Genomic DNA, 11,670 nt, shown 5'->3' on the forward strand with positions numbered 1-11,670 from the left:
CCGAGGCACGGGTGAGCTGCGCTGCGCAATCCTGCAGGAGGCGCAGGCGGAAGTGGCTGCTGACAGCTGCCATGATGCCCCTCTGCCCCAACCGCTCCTGCCCCACCCCCTCCTCCTGGCTTGCCCCGCCCACGCCTTCGCTGCACCCAATCACGCACGCCTCTGGTAGGTTCCAGCCACCCCCAAGCATCTCCCGCCTTGCCTTGAGCAGTACCGCCAGCACCCCGGGCGCCATGAGCAGTACATTCATCTTGACAGATACCGCCAGGCTGTACAGCACTACGGCCACCACCCAGCGCCGGCTCTGCCCTCAAAAGGGTGGAGAGGCGAGGCGGTAGAGGGGAGGGTGAGGCCGGGCGGGTGGAGGGCACGAGGGCAGGCTAGGCACCGCCGCAGAGCAGGCTGTGCCGCACGCGAGCGGCATGGGCGGCGGGGCCGGCAGCTGTTGGCCCGTCACCGCAGCAAATGACCCTCCCCCAAGCTGCAGAGGGGGGCGGGGGGCAAGGCAGGCAGGCTGGTGGGCAGGCGGGGGCAGGGGCGCCTTGCCTGCAGCGCCAGCGTGGCCAGGTATGCCGCCGCCATCGCCCAGCAGTCGTTGAACAGGCGCAGCACAAAGATGGAGTGGAGGCGGCGCGAGGCGCACAGCAGCGCCAGGCTCCAGGGCGGCAGGCTGGCGGCGCGGATGTAGAGGGCCATGGCGGCGGCCTGGGTGGCCAGGTAGAGGGCGGCAAAGATGTACTGCGGGGGGAGGGGGCGGGACGGGCGGTGGGCGGGCATCCACCGAGGCACGCGCTGGCCCGCACACACCACGCAGCTGTCCACCACCACCACCACAAGCGTGTGGTGTGCACAGGCAGCATCACAGCCCGCCCCACCTGCCCCACCACCACGCTGCCGCCCGTGACGCGCTGCAGCCAGGCAAAGAGGTAGACAAAGCCGGCCGGGTACACCAGCGGCCCGGTGTCGCCCTGCAGCTTGGCATAGTCCAGCTCGCCCTGCAGCGCAGGGCAGGGCGGGCAGCACAGGCAGCAAGGCTCGTCGGCCTGTGCAGAGCTGTGTAGCTGTGTCGGCCTGTGTCACGATATGTCGAGCCACTGCAGTCCCTGGAGGCCTGCCCGCCCCCATTGACAGCCCAGCCCAGCGTGTGCAGCCTCTGGTGTAGGGTGCACTCTGGCAGGCTGTACCAATGTGCTCCAGCGAGCTGCAGCCCTGCCGCCGGCTGACCTGGCGGTATCCAGCCACCTCCTGCATGTAAGCCACCCAGTCTATCTCTGTGTCTGCAGCGCACGGGGGTCAGGGCAGGCAGGGCAGGCAGCAGCGGGCACCGTGGGTTGCCCTCCTGCCCACCGCCGCCAAGGAAAGAGCAGGCCAGCACATCGAGATAGTGGAGGCAAGAATTGCGTGCGGCCAGCAGACCAGCAGGCTCACAGGGCACTTTGCGGATGATGAGCAGGCACAGCGCGGCCTCGGCCACCAGCAGCACCGCCGCCACCGCCAGCTGAGCTGCCAGGTCAGCGGGGTTGTTCAGCCGCGACAGCAGGGCAGCGAGGCGCGTCACGAGGCGGTCGAGAGTGTTGCCGCTGCCCGCCGCCCGCCGGCTGCGGCTGGCTTGCAGCCGAGTGCGCGCCATGGGGGCGGTTCCTGGGTGCGCCCGGCAGTCAGGGAGGCGCGGTTGCGGTGCAGCAGCAAAGGGTGGAGGGCTACCGCTGTGGTGTCTGCCCGGCAAGACGCGATGGCTTCGGCCCTGGGGCTGCAATCTACTGAGACAATAAAGATGTCGGCATCGCGCAGCAATGAAGGCTATAAAGTTTGCTCAAGCTGCGCAGAGCAGCCCAGCAGGCGGGACAGCTGTAGAAAGCCATAGCCAGCAAGATGAGGCCTCATGAGGTGCCCCCTGCAGGGCCCTGCGCCTGCATACATATTCACAAGTTATCAGGGTGCTTCCAGGACTCTAGCACCCGCAATGCGCGTCGCCAGCAGCATGCTTGGGGTGCAGCCCTCCGCCTGCAGGCTGGCAGCGCCCCTGCGGGCCCGCCAATGCAGTACCAGACGAGCTCTGGCGGTAGTGCGCGCGCAGCAGGGCCACACCGGCGAGGCAGCAGCAGCGCCGCCGCCGCCGCCGCCTGCGGCGGCACCGGCGGAGCAGCAACTCGTCGTGGCCCCTGCGGTGCCACACACTGCAGCACAGGAGGCGGAGGAGTACGTCCAGGTGGCAGCAGCCGAGTCGGACGCATCCTACGGCGCCAGCGCAGCCGCAGAGCAGCAGGCGGTGGCGGCGCGGCAGGCGGTGCCGCCGCCCGCCCAGCCCGCCCCCGGCGGCGCGCCCCTAGGCCTCATCCTGCAGCACCCGGCGGCGCGCATCGGCGGCATGGCGGCGGCTGCCTTCCTCGGCACCACGCTGCTCATCACACTGTTCCGCATGTCTCGAGACCCTCAGCACAAGCGCAGCAAGGTCATCAACAAAAACAAGGTGGGGGTCGACGGTGGGGCTGGCGGGCAGGGCCGGCTGGCAGGTGCCCGGCATTCACAGGCAGCCGTCGCACGCACACGGGGCGCAGCATCGCTACAGCCGCCCTGGCCGAGGCCGGCTGGCTGCCAGCACCCTCCCCAGCCCCTGCACCTCGCGCCTGCCTTCCGCCCACGTCCCTGCTGCCCCACAACCCCACCCCTCCTCAGATGGTGGTGGACACAATCGGCAAGTACCTGCCCGGCAACCGCGAGGCCATGAGCGCCGGCTCCTTCCGCCTGCTCAAGCTGCAGACAGGTGGGCGCCGTGGGGACCACCTCTGCTGCATGCATGGCTACTGACCTCCTCGCGTACCTGCCACCACCTCACATGCTCACACGCACGCACACCTTTGCACACACGCACCATTGCCGTGCATGTACCGCTGCCAGCCACACACGTACCGCCCCTGCCTCCCCTGCAGGCTTCACCAGCGTGGAGGTGTTCCGCAAGTACCTCTGGTTCCTGCTGCGGGAGCGCCAGTTTGACGAGGGCGCCCTGGACGACCTGGTGGCCCTCAAGGCGGCGCTGGGGCTGAGCGACGAGGAGGTGGGGCGGGGCGGGCGGCGGCGGTGGTGGCGGTGGTGGTGGTGGTGGTTGGGGTTCCACCACGGCATCAGGGGCAGTGAGGCGGTGGTGTGACACTGGGGGGAGGATGGGCGCGTGGGCCGGCAGCAGCAGCAGGCCGCGGTTGCCGCCGCCCGCAGCCTCTCAGCTTCCGTGCCGTGCGCGCCCCGCCCTGCGCTGCCTGCCTGCGCCTGCGAGCAGGTGGCCGCCGCGCTGCGCGAGCGTGCGGAGCGGGTGTATGAGAAGTACGGCACTGTGATGGTCAACTTGGAGGGCATGAGCCAGGTGGGGCCGCACCCCACACGGGCAGCCGCGGCCTCGGGTAGCAGCGAGGGGACGGCCGGGGCGGGGTGCCGGCAGCGGTGGCTGTGTTGCCTGCCGCAGCCAGGCCCCGCCCGCCCGCCAGGCGGCCCCTTGCCCGCCCGCCTCACCGCGGCGCCCTGCCCCCGCCCCCTGCGCAGGCGGGCATCGAGCGCAAGGCCTCTGCCCGCAACTTGTTCATGAAGCTGCTGTCGCTGACCGAGTCGCGGGCGCTGCTGTCGGCTGAGGCCGCCAGCGGCGTGGACCTGGGCAAGGTGTTTGGGGTGACGCAGCGGGACGTGCTGACGCTACGCAGCGGGTACAGCGCCGAGGGGGAGGGGGCGCAGCTTGAGGGGCAGGGCGAGGGCGGCGAGGAGGAGTAGCAGGGGGCGGCGGCCGGGCGCCTGCGCAGCCTTGGCGCATACAGATAGACGGATAATGTGTTTTGGGCTGCCACTCTGTTGACCGTAGCAAGGTCCCCTACATTGTAAATGTGCATGTGCAAGTGGATGCAGCAGAAACGGACAGGCACTGCGGCGGCGGCAGTGCCGTCATCGGGCTCCAGCAAGGCACACAGCACGCAGCAGCACGGAGGCTCCGGGGGCCTCCTAGAGCCTTGGAAAACATTGTAGCCGCGTAACGGTCCCTTGGAACCACCCCGAGCCCCTTTGCCCTGTCTCCCACAGCGCTGGGCAGATATGACTTCAGGCTCCTGTAGGGGCGTAGGCACCACCGGCCGGGCACCGGTGTTCATTTTCAGTCTCGCAGTGGTGAGTGGCAGCTGAGCGGCATACAAGCAGGGCCAGGCATGTCGCAACTGCCCCATGGAGGTTGCGCGGACACCGAGCAGCACGTGTCCCCGTGGCATCTGATAATAAAGGACATGGGAGCGCGCGGCGGTTGCTGTCGGAGTGGCAGCCGACTTCGGCTCCTGCCGGCGGTTGGGGTGGTGCCGCCGCCTTTTCTCATGGCGGGTGGACAGCCCCTGTTTCCTACTATAGGAACCACATTCCGCATGCTAAGCTGGTGCAAATGATGTAGGCCTTTGTGGCTGGGGCCTACCATGAGCGGTGGCTGCACAGCGGAGGCGGCGAATGCCGCCAGCGTGCCCTGCTGGCGAGAGAGGCAGTGGTGGGAAGGACAGGGCACAGCCCAGCAGGCGCGATAGCAGACGAGGAGGAGGGTAACAAGGCAGTCACCAGCTGGCGCCTGTATAGCGAAGATACGCCCAAAGCGGCAGCAGCAGCAGTGGCGCAATTGTCAGCGCTCGACCCCACAGAATGCATGAGGTGACAGGGCCCCCGCCTTGCAGACTGATGCATTCATTGCATGCGGGGCGTAGAACAGGGGGCCCAGTAACCTGCGCCGACGCAGCGGCTGCCCCCAGCGGCCAAGCACCCACTCTTTCAGCCCTGCCGCTGCGGCCTGCGTGCTGTTGCAGGCTAGGGGAGGAGTATTCTGCTCAGCTGGGGCCGGGCGCCATCAAGGAGAATCCCTTCAACCAGACATTTGCCTCGCCAGTGACAGCGGCACGGGACGGCGCCTTTCTGCGCATGGCACAGGCCACAGGCACCGACAAAGTGACCACTCACTGTGAGCCTCGTCTTCCGCCTGCTGGTCCTCGTGACCAATGCTTCAGCCTGCCGCCCAGCCATTGCTGCCGTGTCCCCACTCCATGACCACCCTCTGGTTGGCCCCAACATTGGCACACGCCCACCTTCCTCCCTCACGCAGCCTACCACTATCTTTACACTCGCTATTTGGCGCACGCCCGCTTCCACCAGCTCAACATCCTGGAGATAGGGCTGGGCTGCGACATGGGGTACGGCGCCGGCGCCAGCCTGCGCCTCTGGCGAGCCTACCTGCCCTGCAGCCGCATCAGCTTTGTGGAGTACGCCGCGTGAGTCATGGGGGGCAGCTGTGGGTGGATGGTGTGGGAGTGGGGCCAAGCGTGCTGCAGTGTACTGCAGTGCACGCTTTGCCGCGAAGTGCGGCCCGGTTGGTATCTGTGCAGCTTGCATGCATTGCGGCTGCCAGGGTGGGGCCAGAGGCAGGCCAAGTGTCAGCAGGGTTCCTGCTTCACTCCTCCCCATGCAGCAAGTGTGCAATCAAATGGAAGGACAGCATCGAGCAGCAAGGGGGCGGCAGGCTCTACATAGGTAACTGTGGTGCTCGCTGGCAGGCTGAGCCTGCGCTGATACGAGCCTGCGCATGGCAACAGCAGCGGCGTGCCCGCTCGCCTCCTTCGCCAACACCTGACCACCTGGCACTGACGCTCCCCATTCCCGCTCCTGCCTGGGCCCTCGTATACTGCCCATCAGGGTCTCAGGATGATGTGGCGCTGCTGCAACGAATCAAGGCCGATGCTGCATCCTTTGGTGAGGTCCCTTTGCCGCTTGCCATGCGGCTGTGGCCCACACCCTTCTAGTCCCCACTCTCTCCTGCTCCTCCCGCCGGGACTGCACCACCCCCCTGCCTACGTGAAAGCATGCCCCCCATCCCCCGGACCCTGCCCCTGCCCGCTGCAGGCGGCTTTGACATGATTGTGGACGACGGCAGCCACGTGCCGGAGCACCAGCAGGCGACGCTGGAGGGGCTGTGGAGCGCTCTCAAGCCGGGGGGCGTGTACATCATAGAGGTGCACAGTGTACTGCCCAGTGCTGGGGTCGGCATGGAGGGCTGGCGCTGGTGTGATGTGCTGGGCTGCAGCTGACCTTCTCCTCCTTTTTGGTGTAATTTGCTGGGGCTGCATGCAGGACCTGCACGACCATTGGAAGCTGCCCAACGCCCTGCAAGCGGTGCCGGCCCCAGCGGTGCCCTCCCTGCCGGTGCCGCTGTTCGGCCACCTGCTGCACCTGCTCAACTGCCACTCGTATGCGCTGCGCGACTACGAGCCGCGCAGTCTGGCCTGGTGCCACAACCAGGCGGTGCACTCTCAGTTCAGGTGAGAGCGGGCATGCGGAGGCGCTGGCTGTATCCTGGCAAGGTGCCAGCCTTCGTTTCTCATCATGCACGGACCTGCGATCGTTCTGATGCCATGATTGAACTGAATGCCTGCGGCTTGCCACCTGCAGGGATGTGGCCAACCTCGACTGCATGAGCGAGGCTTGCGCCCTGGTCAAGGGCCAGCCGCTCTTGCCGCCCCGAGTGGCGTAGCAGGACCAGCTGTAGCAACCAGCATGCCATGCCACCCCCCTGCTTCTGTGTATTGTAACTCCACTTACTTGAAACATGGGTGGGGGCAAGCGAGGCACTAGGCGAGCTGAAGCCTGGATGGGCGGTGGCGTACTGCTGCAGTACCTACCCAACGGCTGGAACCCCGCATCTGCCGGCCCATCCGCAATTCGCTGCACCAGGTTCGAACCGCGGCACAGGGCAGGGAGCCCACCTCACAATTTTGTGAGGTTTTGTGTGGGGGTTTGCGATCGCGCGCACCCACAGCGTCCCTAAGGCCATCGGTAGCAGCGCCAGTCCTTCTCTGGGACCCCACCATTTGGTCTGCAGACCGGTGTGATTCAGAGTCCGCTGCGATGGCAGCGCCGGGCCTGGCTGCTCCCGAGCAGGTCTCCCAGCTGCTGCAGCTGCTGCAAGCCTCCCTGAGCGCCGATGCTGCCACCCGGCAGCAGGCCGAGGCGGCGCTGGAGGGCGCCGGCTCCAGCCCCGGCTACGCCGCCGCGCTGACCGCGGTTCTGCTGGCGGCGGGGGGCGAGGTGCCGCCGGGGCTGCGCCAGCTGGCAGCCACCGTGCTGAAGAAGCTGGTGCGCGAGCACTGGACGCCCGAGTCGCCTCAGTACAAGGGGCCCGCGGTGGGGCCTGAGGAGAAGGAGGCGGTGAGAGAGCAGCTGCCCACGGGCCTGGGCGACGAGAGCAGTCTGGTGCGGACGGCGGTGGCCATGGCGGTGGCTGCCATCGCGCGCTGGGACTGCCCGCAGCAGTGGCCCACCCTCATCCCGGGCCTCGTGCAAGCCATCGCAGCCAAGAAGAACGCCAACCTCGGTGGGTGTTGGGGCGCTTGCCGGGGGCCCCCTGCGCCGCGGCTGCGAGCGCAGCTCTCCCCTTCCATCCCTGGACCCCCTGCTGCGCTGCCTGCAGTCAGCGGCTCCGTGCGCTGCCTGGCGATGTTTGTCGACGAGCAGGGCGACGAGCAGGTGCGTGCCGCTGTGGTGGCAGGCAGGCAGGCAGGCGGGCAGCGAGAGGCAGGCAAGCAGCGGCCCGACAGCCTGTGCCCTGCGCCCGCGGCTCACCCTGCACTGAGCCTACCCATCACCTTGCCCCGCACACACTGTCCCCGCACGCACTTCCCCCAAACGTGTCGGCATCACATGATGTCAACGCATCCTGCACGCACCCTTACCCCTGCCTGCCCCCGCCCTGCCAGATCATGGCCATCGCCCCCGCCCTGCTCCCCGAGCTGCTGGCCATCCTGCGCAGCGACGCGTACGGCGCCCCGCTGCAGCGCAAGGCCCTCTCCATCCTGCACACAATCCTGGAGGTGCTGCAGGTGGGGACGCCCGCCTGCTGCTGCTGCTCCTGCTGCTGCTCTTGATGGTGGTGGAGGAGGTGGTGGTGCCTGTGGAGGGCGGCTCCCGCTGCTCTTCTACGGGAATGGCTGTGCTGTGGGATCCAGCATTGGCTCGGCAGGGCGAGCATTGGCTCGGCAGCGTGGCGGCGGGGCTCGTGACGCGGTGCCCAGCGCTGCGCCCTGCCTGCGTGCGGCTGCACCTGAAACTCCTGCCAACCTGCCCGACTGCCTGGTCGACTTTCTTTCTTCCTTCCCTCCCTGCAGGAGCTGTCCAGCGGCTCCACCCTGGCGCAGGTCAAGGCGCTGCTGGCCTCCATCCTGCCCGGCTGGCTGGCCGAGTTTGGGCGGCTGCTGGGCAGGCCGCTGGACCCGCACGTGAGTCGGGAGCTGCTGCCCCAGCTGCCTGCGGTACCGGCAGGACCACCACACGCTGACACAGGCGCTCACCGCCGCACACACCACCACCACCACCCCCGTGGCCACCGCCGCGCAACACGCTACATGCGCGGGTTGCCACGGGTCTCACCTCCACCCTCCCCTGAACTCATGCCCGCCTGCGCCCGCCTACGCCCGCCTATGCCTGCCTACGACTGCCTGTGCCCGCCTGCCTGCAGGATACCGCCTCATGGGGTGTGGCCATGGAGTGCCTCAAGTGCCTCATGCTCATGGTCACTGGCTTCTCCAAGCTGGCGGCGCCACACATCGGCCCCGCGCTGACCGCGGCCTGGCAGGCGAGCGCGTCCCGGGCCACAAGCAGCGGGACGCAGCCCGCTGCCGCTGCTGGCGGCCACCCGTGCATGCTGCTCGGGCCGTGCGGCGATCATGTGGCAGCTGAGTGCCTGTAGAGCAGCACCCTGTCGGTTCTCTGCTCCCCAGCGACTTGCCAAGCTGCCTTGTACTGCCTGTACCGCAGATGTACTCCACCAGCCTGCCGCTGTACTGCGAGCTGGTGGTGGCCAGCGAGGAGGGCGCCGAGGGAGGCGTGGACTCGGGTGGGTGCCGCGTGTCGCCCCCCCGCCAAAATAATGCACCGCGCATGCTGCACGGGGCATTTCGCTGAGTGATCACAAGCCCGCCAAGCTTTGTGCGCGACCCTCGCCAATGCCTCCAGCACACATCCTCAACACACCTGAACACGCATGTCAGCCGCTGACACCCCCGCGCCGCCACCACCCCTCTCTTTCATTTCCTTTCTTTTCTCCTTTCCTCCTGCTCCTGCGTCTGCCCCCTTGCAGAGGGCGATGCCGTCGACTTCAGCGCGCTCATCAGCCAGCTGGTGGAGCTGGTGCTGGCGCTGGTGGGAAACCAGCGGTACCAGGCCATGCTGCGCGCCTCGCTGCACCAGCTGGCGCACCTGACCCTGGGCTACATGCAGATGACGGAGGCGCAGGTGGGGGTGGGGTGGCGGTGGGGTGGGGCAGCTTCTTAGTCGGCCTGGGCTCACGTCTGTCCAGCCAGCCCAGCCGGCTGGGCTGCTCACCCCGCCCGGCCGGCTGTGTCCGCTCCGGCGGGCGCAGTGCCAGGAGCGGAGCCGACTCCGTTTGGCCGCTCCGGAGGCTGGGCAGGCTGGGCAGGCTGACAGGCGTGGTGAGTGGTGTGGTGCAGGTGGGGCGGTGGGGCGACGACCCCAACCAGTATGTGGCCGACGAGGAGGATGACTTCTCCACAGTCAGGTGCGTGTGTTGATCGGTAAATAAACAAATGAACCCTCTGAGTGATTGGAATTGTGTGTCAGAACCATGTGAGAGGTGGGGCTGCGCTACGAGAGATGTATTGGGTTGGGGTCGGGGGGTGTAGAGTTTAGGGCTGGGTGTGCACACCTGCCTGCCTGCCTGCCTGCCTCCTCGCCTGGGCCTGCAGGGCTGCGGGCGAGATGCTGCTGGATGAGCTGTTTGAGGCATTTGACGGCGAGGTGGTGGCGCCGCTGGCGGCGGCCGTGCAGGCGCGGCTGCAGGTGGGGTGGGGCTGCGGAGTGGAGTGGGGCGGCTGGGTGGGAGTGGAGTGGGGCGGCTGGGGGTGGAGCTTGGGACCCCAAGTATCCGTTGTTAGCAGATGCGGTGGGACGTGATTTGTGAGGGGATGCGGGCTGGTGGGAGGTGCGCGGAGTGGCGCTGCACACCCCATCCCGCCCACCCGCACCACGCTGCCGGCGCAGGAGGCGGCGGCCAACAAGGCGGCGGGCCGCGAGGACTGGTGGCGGCTGCGGGAGGCCGCACTGTTTGCTGTGGGCACCGTCAGCGACGCACTGATCGAGCTGTCGGCGGTGGGCGGCGGCGCGCTGGCTCTGGATGTGGGGGGCCTGATGGGCAGCGTCCTGGCAGAGGACCTGGTGCCCACCGCCCCGCCCTTCCTCATCGGCCGGGCGCTGTGGGTGACGGCCAGGTGTGGCGGCGGGGGGGCGTGGCTCGGGACGGGCGAGGCGCTGGGGACCAGTGGGGGTGGCATCAGGTGGCACATGGGAGAGGGAGGGAGGGAGGGAGGGAGGGGCGGCGACGGGCGAGCAGGGGCAACACTTTCTTGCTCGTGAGTTCATTTACGGGCTCCATGCCCTCCCCTCCCGCCTGCCCGCCGCAGGCTGGCTCCCGCCATTCCGCCGCAGCATCGCGCCGCCTACATGCAGGCGGCGGTGGCGGGGCTGGCCCCCGGCAGCCCGCCGGCGGTGCAGATTGGCGCGTGCCGCGCGCTGGCGCGGGTGAGGCGGGGCTGCGGCGGCGGTGCTTTCGCCGGTGCTTGGTGCAGCGGGAGAGCAGCAGGCTGCTGGAGACCGTTTGTGGGCCTGCAGCTGTCTGCCGTGCTGCTGCCATGCCTGCCCATCATCGCCACGCCAGGCTGCTCCCACGCACCCCACCACCACCACCACCACCACACACACAAGCACCCCCGCCACCCCGCCCCCTTCTGTGTGCCGCAGCTGTGCCAGACGTGCAAGCGCGAGGAGCTGGCGGCGGTGGCGCAGCCGATGTTTGCGGGGCTGTGCCGGATGCTGGCCAGCTCGTCAGGTGGGTTAGGGCGGTGGGCTGGCAGCACGGCGGGCTGGCAGCACGGAGGGCTGGCAGCGCAGGTGCCGGCGCAGGCGCTGCACAGCACGCATGCATGCGTGCACATTGGGCGCCCACCATCTCCCTGCATGCACCGCCCCGCTGCCTTCTCACCCCACCCTCCTCCCCTGCCCTCCCCCGGCGCCCCTGCCTCCTGCCCTGAAACCGCTCGCACACTGCGCGCACACCACACCACCACCACCATCTCACCACGCCCACAGACGAGATCCTGCACCTGGTGCTGGAGACGCTGACGGCGGCGCTCAAGGCGGCCCCCGAGGCGGCGGCGCAGTGGGAGCCACACATCTCAGGTTGGTGGGTGGGTGGGTGGGCGGAGAAGGAGGGTGTGGGTCCTGGGGTGAGGGTGGGTGGGTGGAGGGCGGAACAGGAACGTAGCCAGCCTGCCGCGGCCCGTCCTTCCTCACCCTCGCCCACCCATCCACCTTGCTGCTGCCATGCACCCCACCGCCCCGCACCCCACCGCCCCGCACCCCGCACACCCAACCAACGCCTACCCACCACCCCCGCCGCCGCGGCCTCGCCGCCCCTGCCGTGCCGTGCAGAGCCTGCCCTGAATGCCTGGGTGGCGAATGTGGCTGACCCGCTGCTGTCTGTGGATGCGCGGGAGCTGCTGGAGGCGCTGGCCGCCATACCCGCCTGCCTGCCCAGCCTGCAGGTGGCTGTGTGGGGCTGTGGTGTTTGGTGTTGTTTGGTGTTGTGCTGTTTGGTGTTGTTGT

At 68.4% G+C, this 11,670-nt stretch overlaps 3 protein-coding genes across 3 annotated transcripts in view; all 3 read left to right on the forward strand.

The window, feature by feature from the left end:
* Positions 1 to 1,963: 1,963 nt before the first annotated feature.
* On the forward strand, positions 1,964 to 3,756 carry CHLNCDRAFT_143820 (hypothetical protein; the record flags this gene model as incomplete). The annotated part of the gene is made up of 5 exons (XM_005849107.1): positions 1,964 to 2,470; positions 2,677 to 2,764; positions 2,931 to 3,055; positions 3,275 to 3,358; positions 3,535 to 3,756. 5 exons carry the CDS (start codon positions 1,964 to 1,966, stop codon positions 3,754 to 3,756), a joined length of 1,026 nt encoding a protein of 341 aa, XP_005849169.1.
* Positions 3,757 to 4,657: 901 nt separating this feature from the next.
* Positions 4,658 to 6,529, forward strand: CHLNCDRAFT_143821 (hypothetical protein; the record flags this gene model as incomplete). The annotated part of the gene is made up of 8 exons (XM_005849108.1): positions 4,658 to 4,662; positions 4,815 to 4,966; positions 5,108 to 5,273; positions 5,471 to 5,532; positions 5,695 to 5,751; positions 5,902 to 6,011; positions 6,130 to 6,317; positions 6,448 to 6,529. The coding sequence occupies 8 exons, from the start codon at positions 4,658 to 4,660 to the stop codon at positions 6,527 to 6,529; spliced, it is 822 nt and encodes a 273-aa protein (XP_005849170.1).
* A 374-nt stretch (positions 6,530 to 6,903) lies between these two features.
* The window catches only part of CHLNCDRAFT_143822 (hypothetical protein), a gene marked incomplete at both ends in the record, with an annotated part of 7,574 nt that continues 2,807 nt past the window's right edge, over positions 6,904 to 11,670 (forward strand). The window contains 14 exons of the mRNA XM_005849109.1: positions 6,904 to 7,369; positions 7,466 to 7,521; positions 7,752 to 7,874; positions 8,160 to 8,270; positions 8,510 to 8,719; positions 8,809 to 8,887; positions 9,131 to 9,285; positions 9,501 to 9,568; positions 9,756 to 9,849; positions 10,051 to 10,277; positions 10,470 to 10,587; positions 10,807 to 10,894; positions 11,155 to 11,244; positions 11,497 to 11,628. Coding sequence (XP_005849171.1) covers positions 6,904 to 7,369; positions 7,466 to 7,521; positions 7,752 to 7,874; positions 8,160 to 8,270; positions 8,510 to 8,719; positions 8,809 to 8,887; positions 9,131 to 9,285; positions 9,501 to 9,568; positions 9,756 to 9,849; positions 10,051 to 10,277; positions 10,470 to 10,587; positions 10,807 to 10,894; positions 11,155 to 11,244; positions 11,497 to 11,628 — 2,017 coding nt within the window. The remainder of the gene's footprint in view (positions 7,370 to 7,465; positions 7,522 to 7,751; positions 7,875 to 8,159; positions 8,271 to 8,509; positions 8,720 to 8,808; positions 8,888 to 9,130; positions 9,286 to 9,500; positions 9,569 to 9,755; positions 9,850 to 10,050; positions 10,278 to 10,469; positions 10,588 to 10,806; positions 10,895 to 11,154; positions 11,245 to 11,496; positions 11,629 to 11,670) is intronic.

The sequence above is a fragment of the Chlorella variabilis genome (assembly GCF_000147415.1).
Source record: "Chlorella variabilis unplaced genomic scaffold CHLNCscaffold_6, whole genome shotgun sequence".
In the NCBI taxonomy this organism is placed as follows: Eukaryota; Viridiplantae; Chlorophyta; class Trebouxiophyceae; order Chlorellales; family Chlorellaceae; genus Chlorella; species Chlorella variabilis.